The sequence below is a fragment of the Canis lupus genome, chromosome 13 (assembly GCF_011100685.1).
Source record: "Canis lupus familiaris isolate Mischka breed German Shepherd chromosome 13, alternate assembly UU_Cfam_GSD_1.0, whole genome shotgun sequence".
In the NCBI taxonomy this organism is placed as follows: domain Eukaryota; kingdom Metazoa; phylum Chordata; class Mammalia; order Carnivora; family Canidae; genus Canis; species Canis lupus.
In genome coordinates, this window is record NC_049234.1 from 38658894 (window position 1) to 38672299 (window position 13406).

The 13406-nt window shown below is 59.5% G+C and overlaps 1 protein-coding gene across 8 annotated transcripts in view; it reads left to right on the plus strand.

The window, feature by feature from the left end:
- The window catches only part of PPP1R16A (protein phosphatase 1 regulatory subunit 16A), a 35349-nt gene that overhangs the window by 20883 nt on the left and 1060 nt on the right, over positions 1-13406 (plus strand). For 5 of the 8 annotated variants that reach the window (XM_038555858.1, XM_038555856.1, XM_038555857.1 and 2 more), the window contains 9 exons: positions 5751-5942; positions 8749-9750; positions 11040-11110; positions 11185-11330; positions 12468-12571; positions 12638-12762; positions 12848-12973; positions 13065-13140; positions 13216-13345. In XM_038555858.1, the coding sequence (XP_038411786.1) occupies positions 9492-9750; positions 11040-11110; positions 11185-11330; positions 12468-12571; positions 12638-12762; positions 12848-12973; positions 13065-13140; positions 13216-13345 (1037 nt within the window). In that variant the 5' untranslated portion in view covers positions 5751-5942; positions 8749-9491. The other 3 variants (XM_038555860.1, XM_038555861.1, XM_038555862.1) reach the window with 3 other exon arrangements.

A 13406-nucleotide genomic window follows, 5' to 3' on the forward strand; every position in this document is an offset into this window, starting at 1 on the left:
TTTTTCTGCTGCTCTTCAGTGTCACAAATTGAGTGTCTTCCCTTAGTGGGTTTGTTTCTGGACTCTCCTCTGTTGCATTGGTTGCATTTGCCTCTAAGCCAATACCGGAGAGTTTTACCAATCTTTATATTAAGTTCTGTTACAGAGTAGCATGAGCATTTCACATTTGTTCATTTTTAACCTTGTCCTGACTGTTCTTGGCCTTTTGCATTTCACATAAAATGGAGAATGAGTTTTGTGAGTTCCAAATACAGCTACTGTGATTTTGTTTCTTCTTTTTTAAAATTTTTTTAAATTAATTAATTTATTTATGATAGTCACAGAGAGAGAGAGAGAGAGGGAGGCAGAGACACAGGCAGAGGAAGAAGCAGGCTCTATGCACCAGGAGCCCGATATGGGACTCGATCCCGGGTCTCCAGGATCGCGCTCCGGGCCAAAGGCAGGCGCTAAACCGCTGCACCACCCAGGGATCCCCAGCTACTATGATTTTGGTTGGGATTGTGTTGGACCTTCAAAGAGGGGAGAAATGACAGGCTGGCAGTTCTGAGCCTTGTGACCCACAAGCACGGTGCGTCCTGTTATTTTGTGGTTCTCTGTGTATGAGTCTTGTGCCTCTTTTGTTAGACTTATTCCTAGACATTGATGATTTTGGATACTATGTTACTATAAATGGCTTCGTAAAGCTTCATTGTCTAGTTGTTGCTGGCATTTGTAAATACAGTTATTCTTTTTTTTTTTTTTTAAAGGTTACCTTTTTTTTTTATTTTTATTTTTATTTTTATTTATTTATGATAGTCACACAGAGAGAGAGAGAGAGAGGCAGAGACACAGGCAGAGGGAGAAGCAGGCTCCATGCACCGGGAGCCCGACGTGGGATTTGATCCTGGGCCTCCAGGATCGCGCCCTGGGCCAAAGGCAGGCGCTAAACCGCTGCGCCACCCAGGGATCCCTCTTTTTTTTTTTTTTTTAAAGATTTTATTTATGCATGAGAGACACAGAGACACAGGCAGAGGCAGAGGGAGAAGCAGGCTCCATGCAGGGAGCCTGACGTGAGACTCGATCCTGGGTCTCCAGGATCATGCCCCGGGCTGAAGGCGGCGCTAAACCGCTGAGCCACCCGGGCTGCCCAATACAGTTATTCTTTATGTTGACTTTGTATGTGCCAATATTGCTGTTTTAATTAGTCCTAGTGGCTTTTCTATAGGGTCTTTCAGGTTTTTTATCATACACAATGTCATTTGCAAATAATGAGTTTTTTGTACCCCTCCTATCCTCATTCCACTTAGTTTTTTCTCTTGCCTAGTTGCAGTGGCTAGAACCTTAGTACAGATATGAATAGAAGTAATGATAGCAAACGTTACTGTGTCATCCAGTATGATGTGTTTTTATTTATTTATTTATTTATTTATTTATTTATTTATTTATTTATTGTTTTTTAAATTAGGTTAGAGTAATCACTGTGCTGATGGGAAGGACCCAGAGGCAGGAGAGAGCTCATGCTGGAAGACGGTCCTGGAGGGGTCCTGGGGCGTGCATCTGGGTCCTTGCAGTGGGATGAAGCTGGGGCGGGGGCTGCAGGTGGATGTCCTTGTCTCATGGCTTCTGTCTTCTCTTGAAACATGTCAGCAGCTGAGCATGAAAATAAGGGAGAAGAGGCAAGGAAGCTGTACGATTTCTGGAAGAATTCATGCCATTGAATGTGTGGGGTCTCCTCATTACATGGTCACCAAATGTGGGGTGACCCAGTCGGGTGCAGGCTGGCCCCACGGGTGGTGAAAGAATTCACCTGAGGCAGAACAAAGGAGAGAACTTTATTAAATCCATGGGCAGGACAGCACTCAGGACAGAGAGGGAGACTGCCAGGAGGTGGTGGTGGGGGCTGCCATCGAAGGGGGAAGGTATGGGAACGTGGGGAGACTGCGTCCAGGTGTCAGAGGCCCGCTGGTCAGCTAGGGCTTCTGGGTCTTTTGAGATGGGCCACCTGATGGGCCTGTCTGTGCTCAGCTAGGGGGCTGGGGGTCGCCGTGGGCCCTTCTGCCTTCCTCATGGTTCCATGGCGCAAGGTGTTGCCTTAAAGCGGCCTCTGCCGAATGGCCCTGCCCGTGTCTGAGGTGTGGACTTCAGCCTGCGGCTCTGCTGGTTCATTCAGAGCTGGGGCAGCGGTGCTAGACGGGCTGGGCTTGCCCCTGCACTCACGGAAGGGTGCGTGATGGTTGAGCACAGCTTGAAGCTGAAGGTGAGGCCGTGACAGCATGGGGTCGGCATCTGCAGGACAGGAGCTGGGACCGCGCTGGGGTAGGTGACGGTCTGAGAGTGGGATGTTGGGTTGAAACGCCGGAGGGGACTTGAGGGGGGACAGGTACTGATGGCGACAGGCTCAAGGGCATAATTGGGGCAGAGGACGAGGTCATTGGCCGGAAGAAGGGGTCACGACTGAGGAGCAGAGAGCTGCAGGCTGGTCCTAAGAAATTGAGGCCACCGGGAAACAGACCTGGTGTGGCGACGGGGTGATGCCCGCAGCCAGGGCTGGTGGTGGGGGTTGGCTCAGCTCATGGCTTGTGTCAGCGAAGACTCCAGAGAGGAGTGGGGAAGGGGCCGCAGGCCACGGTGAGGAACGGGGGTGCCGGGTGCCCCCTTCCTGGCCAGGGGGCTGAGGTGGCTTCAGAGTTGGGGGATTTTTTAAAAAATATTTTATTTATTCATGAGAGAGAGAGAGAGAAACAGATGGAGGGAGGAGCAGGCTCCACGCAGGGAGCCCGATGTGGGACTCGATCCCTGGACCCCGGGGTTACACCCTGGGCTGAAGGCAGGTGCTAAACCACTGAACCACCCAGGTTGCCCAGAGTTAGAGGATTGAGCGCAGGGTCAGAAGCCCCCTCGATGCTGCTTCTCTGGTCAAGCCTGTCTCTTGGCTCCCTCCCAGCTCAGCCGAGGTTCTCTGGAAGTGGAGTCCACACCATGTCCGTCCACGGGGACTTCTGCTGAGCTCGTCTCCTTATCCTTCTCTTGTAAAAGACAAGACGGTTCCTCCTTTGAGAAGGATCACCCATGCAGTGGGAGGTCCACGGGCCGGGCAGTTGTCCCCACACGGTGTACCCGGTCCAAGGCCTTTTCCATTTCCCTAGAGCCCCAGGAGCATCCTCCAGGCTGGCACCCTTGGGCTTAATGCTCCAGCCTTGTGTGCCGTGCGGGCGCATGTCCTGCTGGTAATTATTGGGGACTGGAGTGTCTGACCATGTTTCCAGTGGGATCCGTGTCCTTTGTCCCAGGAGCCGTCTTCACTTCGCCCACGCTGCAAGGCCCCATCATGACTGCCCAGAGGACCACTTTGCCATGTGCATTACATGTGTTTTGTCCAGCTGACCATCTGTTTTCTGGTTTTGGAGGTTTTGGTTTGGTTTGTTTTCTTCTTCAGTGCAGATCTAGTGCAACCGTATTTATCAGTCTTTTCATATCTGGGTTTTGTGTCAAATTTAGAAAAGGCTTTCCCCTGTGCTGGGATTACACAGATAATTCTTCCCTTCTTTCTTATACTCCTGTGGCTTTATTTTTCCTTGCAGCTGTGTCTCTGATGAGTCTGGAATTGATTTTTTTAAAATATTTATTTATTTATTTAAGGGGGGGTGCAGAGGAAGAGTGGGGGAGAGAACCTCAAGCAGGCTCCCCGCCAGCACAGAGCTCTACGCGAGGCTTGATCCATGACCCTGAGATCATGACCTAGGCCAAAATCAAGAGTCGGATACTTAACCGACTGAGCCCCCCGGGCGCTCCCGGAATTGATTTTGGGGCGTGGAGACAGGGAGGTCCTGCTCTGTTTTTCCAGGTAGTTGGTTACCTGCCATCTGTAGCCATGCGTTGGAGCAGAGTTTCCCCGGTCACTGTGCACGGCCCTCCCCTGCTTCCCTGCAGTGGTCACGCTGGTCCTCCCGTCTGTATCTCTGCTGGCCCCTCACTCCTGGATGCTCTCTTCTGGGCTTCCTGGTGCCAGTTTGCCTGGACACTGTTCAGACCTGCTTCTGCGGGCCCTCCTTCCTCTGCCTCTCACTCCCTTGCCCTGCATCTGACAACCTGTCCCCTCCTCATCCTGTTCTTGACTTCTCCTGTCCATTCGTGGGCAAGTGTCAGGTTCCCCTTACCCCCAATCTGATCACATCAATCATTTGTCTGAAAGCTTCTGTGGCTCCCAAACCCTAGACAGCTGAGGATAGAAGATGCTCCAGGAGCTGAGCATGGCCCGTGCTGTTCCTCCCAGGTCGGCCCTGGCAGCCAATGGGAGTGCGCACACCTGCTCTTCTGAAACAGCACTTGCAGGCGCTGAGGAGAGCCTTACCTGGCGTGCCTCAGAAGCCAGCAGGAGCGACCCATCCACCTGCGTGTTCCCCATCCACCTGCCTCTGCACCCCACCGTGACTTTTGGTCTTTTTTGGTGTTTCTTGTGTTCTTATATACATTAAAATAAATATATGTTCTTATTTACTCCTTTTTTCCACAAAAGGCAGCATACCGTATGCAGACTTTATACCTTTTTTTTTTTTTTTACTGAACAAACACTATTTCTTTTTTTTCTAAAGATTTATTTATTTGGACCCCCGGGTGGCTCAGCAGTTGAGCATCTGCCTTTGGCTCAGGGTGTGATCCCAGGACCCTGGGATCGAGTCCCACGTCGGGCTCCCCGCAGGGAGCCTGCTTCTCCCTCTGCCTGTGTCTCTGCCTCTCTGTCTCTCTATCATGAATAAATAAATAAAATCTTAAAAAAAAAGATTTATTTATTCATGAAACACAGAGAGACAGAGACACAGGCAGAGGGAGAAGCAGGCTCCCTACGGGGAGCCCGACGTGGGACTCGATCCCGGGACTCCAGGATTGCGCCCTGGGCCAAAGGCAGGTGCCAAACCGCTGAGCCACCCAGAGATCCCCATGAATAAATAAATCTTAAAAAAAAAGATTTTTTTATTTATCTGAGAGAGAGAGCATGAGATGAGCAAGGCGAAGGGCAGAGGGAGAGGGAGAAGCAGACTCCACACTGAGCAGGGGTCCCGATGTGGGGCTTGATCCCACAACCCTGAGATCATGACCCGGGCTGAAATCAAGAGTCGGCTGCTGAACCGACTGAGGCCCCCGGGTGCCCTGGACAGACACCGTTTCTTAGTGACCGTTCCATGGTGGTGTATGGAAGGTCACGAACCCCTCGGGGTCTTGCTTGATTAGGCCCTTTGCTAACAGGTAGGTCATTTCCAGTGTTTCTGTCATAGAGGTTGCTAGAGCCTTGGCCTGCCGGCAGCCCGTACCATTGCTGCTGGGTGCTCTGGAGGGTGTCCCGGCGCTGGGTGCCCGTGGCCATGGCCCAGATCTGTTCGTCCCTTGGCCTGTGTACAGTGCCAGGTGCCACCTGCCATGCCACCAGCTCCCCACACTGCAGCTGTCCGGGCGCCCTGTGACCACGGCCTCCTGCCCACGGCCCCGGCCTGAGCACGGCCGACCTCCCTACGCAGCGACGCGCACCCTGCTGCTCTGCCAGCCCAGTCCCCAGCCCTGGCCTGCCGTGGGGCAGAGGAGAGCAAGCGCCCAGTGGCCCGGCCGCCCTTCACAACCTGGTGCGGCCGTGGTAGGGTCTCCGGGCATCAGGTCCTGACTGCGTGGTGTGGGTCGTAGGGCACCTCGGGCCTGCGCTTGTCCACTCCTTAGCGTCACTGCGCCAGGCCGGGGCCCCCCAGCCCTTTACACACTCTGACCAAAGGCTCCTCTTGCAGGTGCCGGCACGTGGTTGAGGAGATGGACGGGGCGTGTGCCCTCAACACGCTTGGCCTCTAGTGAAAGAGACAGGCCGGGACAAATAGTGCTGTGTCTGGTGTCCAACCTCCGCCGGCTCGGGAAGCTGCTGGAGGCGCCTGTGGCCTGTGCCCGTGAGGGAGTGGGCCGTGGTGGCATGGGAGTCTTCCAAGGTGAGCCAGTCTGCGGGAAGGGCGAGCACGAGGGGTGGGGCCTGGCTCGGCCCGGAATGGGGGCATCATGCTGTGTCTGCACCGACGGACAAACCGGGACTGCGTCGGCCCCGTGCCAGGGTTTCCCAGGCACTGTCCCGGCACCTTCCTTGTTACTCTGTACAATGGGAACATGTACTTTCCCAGAGCGAGAGGCGTCTAGGGTTCTCCCATTTTTTGCTCTTGTACATAATGCCACAAATAAAACCGGCTCTTTGATTGCAAGTCACAGGAATCCCCCCCCAGGAAGCCAAGCAGAGCTTCACATGTGGGGGGTGGGCAGCCCGAGCTCCCCCAGCCTCCAGCCTCCATCTCTTCCCTCCGCACAAGGCCATGGGTGAGTAAAGTGACACTCACTGCCCCTCGCAGGCCTAGATTCTCGTTACACCGTCGCTCACCTTCACACGGTGCTGATGTGGGCATGAGGTGGACCGGCTAACAGAGGACTTTGTTTTTTGTTGTTGTTGTTGTTTTGTTTTGTTGAATTTTTTATTTTTATTATTTTTTTATTTTTATTTTTTTTTATTTTTTATTTTTATTTATTTATTTTTTAATTTTTATTTATTTATGATAGTCATACAGAGAGAGAGAGAGAGAGAGAGAGGCAGAGAGATAGGCAGAGGGAGAAGCAGGCTCCATGCATCGGGAGCCTGACGTGGGATTCGATCCCAGGTCTCCAGGATCGCGCCCTGGGCCAAAGGCAGGCGCCAAACCGCTGCGCCACCCAGGGATCCCTATTTTTTATTTTTTTAATATAAATTTATTTTTTATTGGTGTTCAATTTGCCAACATATAGCATAACACTTGCTCATCCCGTCAAGTGCCCACCCCAGTGCCCGTCACCCAGTCACCCCCACCCCCCGGCCTCCTCCCCTTCCACCACCCCTAGTTGTTTCCCAGAGTTAGGAGTCTCTTATGTTCTGTCTAACAGAGGACTTCGGATGGAGGCGTGGGCACAGTGTCCCTGTGGAGCAGACGGGGATCATGACCGGGATGTGCTGGGGAGGTGGTGACAGTGGATGTTCGGGGCCGCTGAGCACCCGGGCCAGCGTGGACCTGTTCGCGCTGGGCTGGGGTCCGGGTCCTGGGCCTCCCGTCCCAGAAGCCAGGGGTCCCGGCACGCTCCCAGCAGTGTGTGGTGTGCGCTGAGAGGCTTGGGGGGCAGTGGCCATTGTCTTTGCAGGTGGCTCCTCCCATCTCGGTCCCACGCTCTTGTGCCACTTACCTGGGCACGGAGCTGAGACTTGGATGCCATCGCCTAGATTCTCTCTGTTTGACATTCCAGCGAGACTTAGGGGGCATTTGTGGACAAGGTGGGAGAGGTCCTGCTTGCCTCCCTCGCCATCCCCCCTGCAGCCTGGGTTGGTGTGCTGGCCATTTTGTGGGACTCCCCTAAGCCATCTTGGCCTTGGTGGCCCCGTTGAGGGTCGGCTCTTTCACTTCCTGTGGGCTGTTCCTGGACTGGCTGGGAGGAGGCGGCTGAGGGGGTCTAGAGGCCGTCAGGCAGGTCCCGGGGGCTGGGGCCCAGAAGTCTTGGGCTGAGCCTGGAGGGGCCAGGCATTGGGCGCTGTGTCACCCCCTGATAGAGACTGTCCTGAGATGGGGTGCCCACTGTAGTGTTTCTTCCTTAGGGTCACCTTGGGCTCAGAGAAGATAGCAGCCCAAGGACCTGCCCAAAGTGACGGGGAGACTACCCTCGGGCATCTTCCAGCAAGGGGTGCTGCTAAAGAGGCCCAGAGCAGACCCAGGGTGTCAGGGCTGGGCCCACCAGAGTCAGAGGCTGAGGACCCCTGGAAGCTGCCACAACCCAAACCAGGGGACCTCCTGGTTCTTCCCACTGTGGCTGGGTTGGTGGGGGAGATGCTGAGGCTCTTGGTCCTGCCTCGTGACGAAGGTTCATGGATGGCCTTCAGGATGAGTAAACCAAAAGACGTGTATTCAGTTCAAAACCTGCGTGCTCTTTTCGGTGGTTCTCCGTCGGACGTGGTATCAGAACCCCTTAATCTGTAAAGTCACGGGCTGGATGATGCCCCCTAAATCTGGCTAAACACAGCCAGGAGTTGGCTTTGGTCCTGGTGCCCGTCTTCAGGAAGCGAAACGGTCCCTACGACCCTGTGAGCCCACTCTCCAGGGAGCCCTGGCCTATGGGGGGGGCTCCTTCCTTGTGGGGGGGACTTCTCCTGTGGGTCCCCCCCCCATGGCTCAAGACTGAGTGTGTGCCTTGCTCCTTGCTTATGATTCCCTTGGAGTGGGTTATTCGGGTCGGCTTCCCGGGAACGTCACGCCCTGTAGCGCGCGTGTGGAGCCTCTCCTCCTGGGGGGCTGGGAGTGGCTGGGAGGGAAGGGGAGTCCTGCAGAGGCGCTCAGGCTCTGGTGTAGGGTGCAGAGCCCTCCGGGCAGCCCCGGGAGGGCCCAAGGCCAGGGTGACCCTGTGCCCACCGGCCTGGGGGCAGACGGTCAGGGACGCCGTAGGGACCCGGGCCAGAGCCGGTGGCAGGGAGAGGCTGCAGACATCTCCCCGAGGCCAGCACAGGGGAAGGCTCGCTGCCACCTGCGCCTGCGGCCCTGCCGACTCCTGCACCGCGCCGCCTGGCCCTTCCCGGGCACACGTGCGAGCCAGCACTGGGCACAGCAGGCCCCGGCCGGGAATGTTGTCCCACAGTGTGGCTGTGCGCTGCAGCCGGGCCTCCTGGGGCAGGGCGAGCTCGCACCTGCTGGCCTCCCCGCCGGAGCCACCCGTGATGTGCTTCCTCTTCCTCCCCTGCAGGCTAGTGCAAGCCGCCTGCTGTCTGCAGCCTGACCAACCGCTCTTCGAAAGCAGGCCCTCCGGGAGACGTGGTTGCCAGGCCTGCCGTGCCCCTGGTACTCTGGCTGCTTAGACCGGCTCACACTGGGGCACTGGGGGCTGAGACCCCGGGACTCTGTGGGCACACCCTGCCCTGGCCTCTCTGGCTGCACCTCCTTGTTAGCACTGATGTACTGACCCTGGTGGGAGAGGGGAGGGAAGGCCAGGGCATGGCTGCTCCCCGGCCCCACCCAGGATCCTGAGCCTGGAAGGTGAAGGGGCTTCCGGAACTCCCAAGGTCTCCCAGGGGCCTCTGCCCATTGCCCTGCCCTCCCTTTGCCCTCACTGAAGTACCAGGACACTGCAACTTTGTTATCTGGGTAATTAGCTTCAGACCCTGGACTGAGGCTGGCCAGGTCCTGGGGTGCTTCCCACAGGTGCACCCTGACCCCAGGAGGGAGGTGAGGCCCTGCCCGTTGAGCAGCTGAGGTGCCAGGGCTCTTGAGAGGCAGGCTACCCTTCCTGCCTGGGGTCCGTGTCCTTCAGGATTGCCTGGAGCCTCGTGACCCAGCCTTGCCAGGGGCAGAGGGCACCACCGAGCCTTAGGAAGGGGATGCCCCCAAAGGTGCTGGTCCAACCAGCTGCCCCAGTGCACAGGCCCAGTTTGGCCCCTGTGCTCCCCCATCTGGTGCCCCGTGCAGCCCCCCTGGCAGGTAGCCCCCGCCATGGCCGAGCACCTGGAGCTGCTGGCAGAGATGCCCATGGTGGGCAGGATGAGCACGCAGGAGCGGCTGAAGCACGCCCAGAAGCGACGTGCCCAGCAGGTGAAGATGTGGGCCCAGGCTGAGAAGGAGGCCCAGGGCAAGAAAGGGCACCGGGAGCGGCCGTGGAAGGAGGCCCCCGGTGGCAGGCCGCAGAAGCGGGTCCTCTTCCCTCCCAGCGTCACCCTTCTGGAGGCTGCTGCCCGAAATGACCTGGAGGAAGGTGAGCGTGGCCGAGCCCCAGGGCAGGCCCTGTCCCTGGCCCAGCCCCTGAGAGCCGTGAGGGCACAGTGCCGTCGTGTGGAGGCCCGGGGCAGGCCCGCCGCCCTCTACTGCATGCTCTACGTGGTAGGCCGCCCACTGGAGGCTGGCCCCTGATGGGGCCGCATGCACAGGGTGCTGCTGCGGGGGTGAGGTTGGTGGGCAGGGGCACTGGGGAAGCCCCCAGGAGTCTGGAGAAGTGCCGGGGGCTCGGCTCAGGTGGGCTGGGAGTGGCCCATAGTCTCCGCCGCCTCTTGCCAGGGCACTGGGCGATGATCAGGAGAGTCCTGGCCACCACCTGCTTGGGTCCTCAGTCTCCACCTCTGTAAAGGAGGACGGTAACACCCACCTCAGCAGGTTAGAGCGTGGGGGCAGGGGTCCCCCACAGGCCAGCCCGCGCGACACCTGCCTCAGGCCCTGTCTGACTTCTTCCTCCCCATCAGGACCTCCCTGGCTAGATGACAGGCCTGAGCTTTTGGCAGCCTCCTCATTCCTCCCCTGCCCCCTGCGTGCTCACTGCTCTCGTGGAGAGGCTCTGGAGGGCTCTTCCTGGCTTCCTGCAGGGCAGAGGCTGGGGTGCAGAGGGCAAGGAGGGACGGGCAGTGCCTCAAGGCAAGGGAAATAGGAGGGCGTGGTGGGTGTGCCCAGGCTATGGCCCGGGGAACTGTGGGAAGGTGGGCGAGTTCTCCTCCTGCCTGTGGAGCGCCTGGGAGGGAGGGCCAGGCCACCAAGGAGGTCCAGGGTGACCTTGGCAGCAGCCTGGGCCTCCTGAAGAATGAGGACAGGGGCTAGCTCTGCGGAGGGGCAGACCTTGAAGGGGCCGGACTGGACGCCCTGGGCCCACGCTGCAGGCTGCGGCGGGGCAGGAGGTTGCTCCGGGCGGGGCATGTGTGGGATGGAGGGCCCGGAGGCGCATGGGAGGGTGGTGTTGGGGGGGCGCCGGAGCCCTGGCCAAAGTGGGATCGATGAGCCCAGGGGGGACTGCCCCACACGGGAGCCTGAGGGCTGGGGGTCCTCCAGGGGCTGGAGGCAGGGCACGCGGCGGACGCGCACTCGGGGCAGATGGAAACCCAGTGCCCCGGCCCTTGAGCCTTCAGCCTGTGCTCGGGGTCCCTCTGGCCGCCTGACCGCAGTCCTCCTCGCCGTCCTCTGCCTCCAGCCGCAGTCCCGGGCACCCTGACCAAGCAGGGCTGGTCTGTGGCTGGACCTCTGCCTCTGCACCCTCACCACATCCCGCTCCCCCCCTCACAGTCCGCCAGCTCCTCGACAGTGGGGTCAGCCCTGACCTGGCCAACGAGGATGGCCTGACGGCCCTGCACCAGGTCAGCCATGCGGGGAATTGGGGAGGGGGGCGCACTGGCCCCGGACTCTGGCGCTCAGGCCCTGTGGTTTGTAGAGCTGCATCGATGACTTCCGAGAGATGGTGCAGCAGCTCCTGGACGCCGGGGCCAAGGTCAATGCCCGTGATAGTGAGAGCTGGACGCCCCTGCACGCTGCGGCCACCTGCGGCCACCTACACCTGGTGGAGCTGCTCATTGCCCGGTAGGGCCCTGTCGGTGTGGCCACCGTGGGCACCTGTAGGAGGGAGGGATGCGGCCAGGCCAGGAGGGGCCAGGCCTTCCTTGCAGGCAGTGGTTCATCCCGGCACAGCCCAGGGGTCTCCTGCAGGAGGCATGCTGGGCCCTTGGCCTCCTGTGTTCCCACTCACCTTTGCTTCCCCTGCCTTCATCTTGGCGTGGAGGTCAGGGCCTGGGCAGAGGCTGCAGACTCCGTGACATCAGGGGAACAGGCATGTGCTCAGGGAAGTGTGGCCGTGCGCCCGGGTGCGTTCTCCTGCCAGGCACCCTAGCAGTTTGGGAACTCCTTGAGGGCTTTGGCCTCTAGCTCGGGTCTCCCTGCGGTCTGCACAGAGACCTGCCATTCTGGACAGTGACGGGGTGGCAGTGACACAGATGGAGGGGCACCTGGACACAGGGGATCTTTAACAAGGAGGGCGGGATGGGGCACATGCGCCTCGGTGAACAGGAAGGGTGGTCGGCCTCACCAGGGGCCAGGAATTCCCCCCACTGCCCTGGCCCCTCAGCTCTGACCCCTGCTATGGAACAGATGGTCAGGGGCTCAGGCTCCCCTGGAGGGGTCCGGGTGCTGAGGGTGGGAGTGTGGGCGGGAGGCAGTCTCCTCCTGTCGCATGTAGACGTCTCTGCGTGGGGGGGCGTGTGTACCCAGACGGTTCCTGTCCACAGTGAGCGCCCACCTTTGTGGTCTGAGCTCCCTTCAGCTCCCCGTCTTCCCCAGGGCTATGCTTCTGCTTGAGCCTTGTGCCCTGAAGCTCTCTCCTGGCACCCAGGCACTCTTCCTCCTTCTACCTTTTGCTCCCTGGGGCTCTTGAGTGTGGCTCCCCCTCCCAGCTGGCAGGCCCAGGCTGACCGAGGCACATGGGTGTCAGGAACGTGGAGCTCAGGCAGGGGTGGGCACTGGGGCTTGGCCTGGCTGGCTTGAGGACAGGATCCAGAGCTCAGGGCCAGCCAGGTGGACCCGAGGGCTTGGGCCACCTCCACATGTGACCCACACTATCCCGGAGGGAGCCCCAGGCTGAGGGCTGATGCAGAGGGTGGACCTGGGGCCTCCGTGGGGGGAGAAGGTTGCTGTGGTCAAGGCCCCTGCCCGTTCTTCCTGCAGCGGTGCTGATCTCTTGGCCGTCAACACTGATGGGAACATGCCTTATGACCTATGTGAGGATGAGGGGACGCTGGACTTCCTGGAGACAGCCATGGCCAACCGTGGTGAGTACGAGCCCACTTGCCCACCAGTGGTGCCAGGGTGCCAGCTCTGAGCCTGCTGCCTTTCAGGCATCACCCAGGACAGCATCGAGGGGGCCCGGGCCTTGCCAGAGCTGCATATGCTGGACGACATCCGTGGCCTGCTGCAGGCGGGAGCCGACATCAACGTCCCCCAGGACCACGGGGCCACGCTGGTGAGGGTGGGGCCGCGTGACCTGTGGGCGGGGGCTGCTGCTGGAGGGCACAGCGGGGACTCAGGGCTGAGGCGTCTGCCTGTAGCTACACGTCGCGGCTGCCAATGGGTTCGGCGAGGTGGCTGCCCTGCTGCTGGAACACCAGGCCAGCCCGAGTGCCAAGGACCAGGACGGCTGGGAGCCGCTGCACGCTGCAGCCTACTGGGGCCAGGTGAGCACGGACCTGGGGGCAGCCGGGCCTGGCTGGTGGCTCCCGGCTCCTGGCTCCGCGGCCTTCAGCAGCCCGGGTCGCTGGCCCTCAGGTGCACCTGGTGGAGCTGCTTGTGGCACATGGGGCCGACCTGAACGGGAAGTCTCTGATGGATGAGACGCCTCTTGGTGAGCTGGGGCTGCCTCTGCCAGCCAACAGGGTGGGCGGGAGGGCACCCGTAACCTCCGCCCGCTTCTCCTCAGACGTGTGTGGGGATGAAGAGGTGCGCACCAAGCTGCTGGAGCTGAAGCACAAGCACGACGCTCTCCTGCGTGCCCAGGGCCGCCAGCGCTCTCTGCTGCGCCGCCGCACCTCGAGCGCGGGCAGCCGGGGGTGAGCGCCCGTGGTTGCCCCCCAGCTGCAGACACCCTGCCCGTCCTCCCATCTCCCTCCC